The sequence below is a fragment of the Cetorhinus maximus genome, chromosome 3 (genome assembly GCF_964194155.1).
Source record: "Cetorhinus maximus chromosome 3, sCetMax3.hap1.1, whole genome shotgun sequence".
Lineage (NCBI taxonomy): Eukaryota > Metazoa > Chordata > Chondrichthyes > Lamniformes > Cetorhinidae > Cetorhinus > Cetorhinus maximus.
The window spans coordinates 120,511,566-120,516,537 of NC_135881.1; the positions used below are offsets into that span (position 1 = coordinate 120,511,566).

The window sequence follows — 4,972 nt, forward strand, 5'->3', positions numbered from 1 at the left end:
AAGTTTTAACTGGAATGTCAAAATAAGTTGAAACCGGCAGTAGTTCTGAGGATTCTCTTTCTCTTACCACTTAACTCGACGAGGAGACAATTTTCAGACTTTTTCTTCGGGAGGTCGGATAAACCACAACATGTAACTCATAAGGAATGAATGTAGAACAATTTTTAAATATTGCAGCGATTTCTGTTGAAGGTATGTTTTATTCTGTCAATCCATATTCCAGGACTCTTCCCATAGCTAATTGGAACTGCACACTATAAAAGCGTCCTGTTTGAATTGCAAAAATTCTCGCAGCATTTAGCTCGTCGTTTTATTTCATACATTTCATTGCAATAATATATTACGAACTTATAAAATAGAGGGGTACAAGTATCACTGGAGACAAAATGGTCCTGAAGAAACAAGTAGACATTTCCAAAAGCTATTTCACATCTTAAACAAAAAAAATCCTATTGAATTATCTTTTGTAAAATTATACCTAAAATAGCGGTTGACCGTTGAAGTTTGCTGTACATATATTATTTTATTTTGGTACACACATTTCAGATACAATTAATTCCATGTCTGTGCCGTGATACAAAGAAAATGTATTAAATACAGCCTAAGGACAGTTTCTGTTGAATGGAGGGAACTTAACACTTCAAAAGTGCACAGAACACGACAGAGTTCAGAAACCTTTAGTATTCCTTGCGTCTTTCGAGCTGTCTATAACGCTGGGTTACTTTAATAGGTACACCTAATTATATTTTACAGGTTTGCTGTCATAAAGTGGTTTGTTTAAAGATCATAGGCTATATTTCCAGTTGATATGAAAGTTTAAATACTTTTCTATTTTTAAAAAACCAAATACACGCAGACAACAGGTCAGATCTACTTCAGGATTTATTCTATATTTTGGGGTCTGCTGCAAACCCACTTGTTACGAAATATATGCGAAATGTGCCTTTAAACTATCTGACTGCCAGTATATGCAAATAAGTAGATACATGCTCCATTAAATAAAATAAAAAGCCATTCAACATTTACCAGACATCCTCTGCTTCATACTATAAGATTTTTTTTCGCAATTCCAAAATAAAAAGGAAAGGAAGTTCTGAAAGTGCATCCTGGATACACCTCAAAATCTATTAAGTTCAGAAAATCGCAATGAATTCTCCAGCGACATATCACTGTAACTTTTTTGACAACAACCAAAAAAAAACCCTTAAATTTACCCTTATATATGTTCAAATATTTTTTTTCAGAAGAATTTACAGGAAAATACTATACAAATCGTCTCCGGGACAAATGACGTCTCACACCTACATACCGGTGGAGTAATTATTTAATAATTAACTATTCTTAATCATGACCCCAGTTTTACAAAGCCTTGCAGATATTTTACAAAGTTGGTATCCTTTTCATTCTCACTACACAGCGCCGTCGAGCGTGTTTAAAATCAATTCGTCACTTTATTTTTTTGACAAACGAAAAGAATAAGTACTTTAATATACATGTTGAAATACTTGTCGAAGAATTTACAGGCGAAAAATACTATACATACAAATCGTCTCCTGCAGAAGCAGAATTTGCACTCGTAGCTACAAGTGATGCAACTTCTTCAGGTAGTTAAGGACAAAAAAAAGAGAAACCGAATACCTCTCGCCCTGTGAACGTGTTCCTACTGTGCGTTTCATCGGGGGGAAAAGGCATTTGGAAAACAGGTAAGATTAGAGAAATCTTCGCGTCTGCAGAAGCAAAGAGCGTAGATTTGCAGAGATTTTATTTTATTTTAAGTAACCAAACGAATTACCGGCATTGCAGAGGTGAAAGCAGACACTGCACTGTGTGTGTGTGTGTGTGTGTGTGTGAACTCAAAAGATTTTGTAATCCAACCGCAAAAGACTTTGGATTCGAAAGAAAATTTAAAATGGTTTTGAGCTGATGCAAAGATTTCTCTAAACTCGATTGCCACGGGTAAGGAGGCTGGCTCACAGCATCAGGCGGGGTAAATATTTACTGAACGAAAGGGTATTTTTACCTGAAGGAATAGGCTGGCAATTTCAGCTGTGGGACCTGGTGGAATTTAAGTCAATTTGATTTTTTTTTTGTCCTCAGCTACCTAGTCTATGCTAGCAAAGCAGATTTTGGGTGCGTTTTTGTTGATTTTTTTTTTAAAGCTCCCTCTCTTTTTGTTGTTTTACTTACACGTAAATCTCTTAAAGTTTTAACCACACTTTCTGTTGTTGTTGCTGATGCTGCTGCTGCTTCTTTAAAGCGCCTTCACTCGAGGCTGCTGTTGTGGCCGTTGAGGGCGGCTGCCGAGCCTCCTTGGGCTGCTGCCTGCAGCAGGTCCGGGGAATGGCAGCGTGGAGAGCCGGGGGCGCTGTGCTCGCTGTCGGTGTCGCTGCCTTTCTTGCTGCCGCCGGCCCCGGCACCACCGCCGCCTACTCCGCCTCCCCCCCCTAGCCCGGTGGCCTGGTGGGTCTTGACGTGCTTGCTGAGGTGGTCGCTCCGCATGAAGCGCTTGTTGCAGACGGGGCAGGCGAACCTCTTCTCGCCGGTGTGGGTGCGGAGGTGGCGCTGCAGCTCGTCCGAGCGGGTGAAGCGCTTGCCGCAGAAGAGCCAGTTGCAGACGAAGGGTCTCTCGCCCGTGTGCCAGCGCAGGTGGGCTTTCAGGTGCGAGGTCTTGCCGTAGACCTTGCCGCAGCCGGGGATGTGGCAGCTGTGCAGTCCTTTCCTCCGCAGGCTGGCCCCGGCTGGCCCCAGGCGCTCAGCCTCCTGGCAGTTGGGGCAGTCGCAGGTCGCCCGTCCCGAGTAACGCCTGGCCGAGGAGCGGGGAGATCCGCCCAGGGCAGCCGGGCTGCCCAGCATGTTGGCAGCCAGCGGGGAGGGAGCCGAGTCCTGGTAAGAAGGGGGTAAAACGGGCTTGAAGCCATCCTGGGCGATGAGGTGCTGGCTGCTGCTCAGGAGGTGAGAAGATGCCCCGTTGATGCCGGCTGTGCTGAAGGCCGAATGGCTGAGACCTGAATAGTCCGAGTTGTAGCCGCCCAGGGGCGAGTGCAGGGATGACTGCAGCCCGCTCGAGTGCAAGGACGAGGGCAGGGCCCCGTTGGGGTTCTGCACGTCAATCCAACCCGCTGTCCCCGGGTGGACATCCCACCAAGTCGATGCGCTGCTCCCCACGTCCCCTGCTATCCCGGGATGGGACGGTTTGAACCAGGACTCGTACGGATGTGCCATGCCAACTCGGGGGTAGATACCCTGCAAGCTGTTTTGCAGCGTGTCCACTGTGGTATGAACTTTGGAGATGAAGACGGGCTGGGCAGCGTCCTGGGAGCTGCTGGAGACGGGGGACTGAAAGACCGAGTACTCGTTGCCAAAGGGCGATGTGGAAGAGGTGTTGGAGGTGAGGGAGAAAGCGCTGCTGCCTGATGAACAGTTGACGCTGAATGAGTCTGACAGACCTGCCCCGTTCCTGGAGCTGGAGACCCCAAAGCCGGAAAGGCTAGAGCCGCTGTTGCAACTGGAAACGGATCTTTTCCAAGGATGGAATCCTTTCCCAAAAGACGTGTTGTCCGACAGAGAGGGAGAGGGGCTCGGACTGCCGATTTTATTGCATGTAGCAGCCAACATTGCCAGAGGAGTTGATCCTAGCCTCGGTTCTTCCTGCAAAGAGAGGGCAAACAAAAAAAAAATGCATACAGTTGCAATAAGCTCAGTTGGATACCAGCACATTAGCACAGCAACTGATTTTACAGCCAGTTTACACCGACAAATTTAAACTTTGACTGCCAATTTAAACATGCTTAAGTCCTTTAAGTTACAAGCCGAAACTGGCAGTAAATGTGTAACGAAAACTTGTAGTTGTGAAACTCAATCGAAAACAGCGGTGCATTGTCAGCTTTTAAAGTGTTTTCTTTAGTCTTATTACATTATGCAAACTTCAAGATAAAACACAGAATTGGGCCTCACCCAACTCCGCAAACTGCAACAGAAAGAATATAACTAACATACCTGTAGAACCTGGAGGATCGTAAGAATAAATCAGAAGGCAATTTAAAATTTCACAGGTAACTCTGCTGAAATGTAAAAAAAAAAGGCCTCCCTCTGTCTCTCTCCGTGGGATCGCGCTTAGAGGAAGTTGGTGCGAATGCCCTCAGAGCGGTGCCAAACTAAAATGTGACTCGGCCCTTCTTTTACCTCTCGCTTTTAAAAAAAACTCAACAGGAGACTGATAGCCCTGCCTTGACTGGGACTTTTTTAAACCACCTCGATCCCAACAACAAAGAGCTAATTAAACCAGCAAGAAAATCCTTAGACTCACCCCCAGAAGTGAAGTTGCCATCACAAAAAACTGCCCTCCTCAGAGGATCTCTTTTTTATTATTTATAAATCAGAGCACTTTTTTTTCGAGGTGTGCAATACAATGATCAGTTCCGCCCATTCAACCACAATTGTAGCGTCTCTCGCCTTTGAAGTACCGCTAAGCCGCCGGCAGCCAATCAGCGGCGCCGCTCTCGTGACACAACGCATTGTGACGTCACCAGCACGCTCTTCCACTCAGCTCCTCCAGAGGGGAAAACATTTCCAACAGAGCTCAGGGCTCAGGGCTAAATGGCAGCTTGGGCTCAAAAACGTCTCTGCCTTTTGTTTTAAAGGTTGTCTCGCCCTCTACCTCAACCACCAACACCTGAAGCTGGGAGCTGGTGGCCATTGCTCACCTCTCTCCATTCATAAATTCACGCCGTACCAAGTCTTTTCCAGTACTTTCCGCGATTTGGATGTATTGTGTTGTGTGTTTGTGCAAGTTGAACACAAAAGCAAATTTGCTCTATTATACCTTAAATAAATATGATTTGACCCACTTGCCCTCACTTAAAGCACTTGCCTGTTTGTGGTCTGTTCCTGTTTGGATTAGTTTCTTCTTTGTTGTTGTTTTAAGCTCTTTGATGCTTTTCTTTACCCCACTCCCCAAACCCCTAAAAAAAAG

General features: G+C 45.4%; 1 protein-coding gene across 1 annotated transcript; it reads right to left on the reverse strand.

Moving 5' to 3' along the window:
- Nucleotides 1-2,262: 2,262 nt before the first annotated feature.
- LOC144673154 (transcription factor Sp8-like) lies at nt 2,263-4,396 on the reverse strand. The gene is made up of 2 exons (XM_078535137.1): nt 4,307-4,396; nt 2,263-3,648 (listed from the first exon to the last, which is right to left on the reverse strand). The coding sequence occupies exons 1-2, from the start codon at nt 4,325-4,327 to the stop codon at nt 2,263-2,265; spliced, it is 1,407 nt and encodes a 468-aa protein (XP_078391263.1). The 5' UTR covers nt 4,328-4,396.
- Between the last annotated feature and the right edge of the window lie 576 nt (nt 4,397-4,972).

Excerpts from the sequence above, each read along its gene's own strand:
- LOC144673154 (XM_078535137.1), bottom strand. The coding sequence starts at position 4,327 with ATGGCAACTTCACTTCTGGGG. Across the intron at positions 3,649-4,306 it reads TGGCAACTTCACTTCTGGGG|GAAGAACCGAGGCTAGGATC; the intron begins GTGAGTCTAAGG and ends CTCTCTTTGCAG.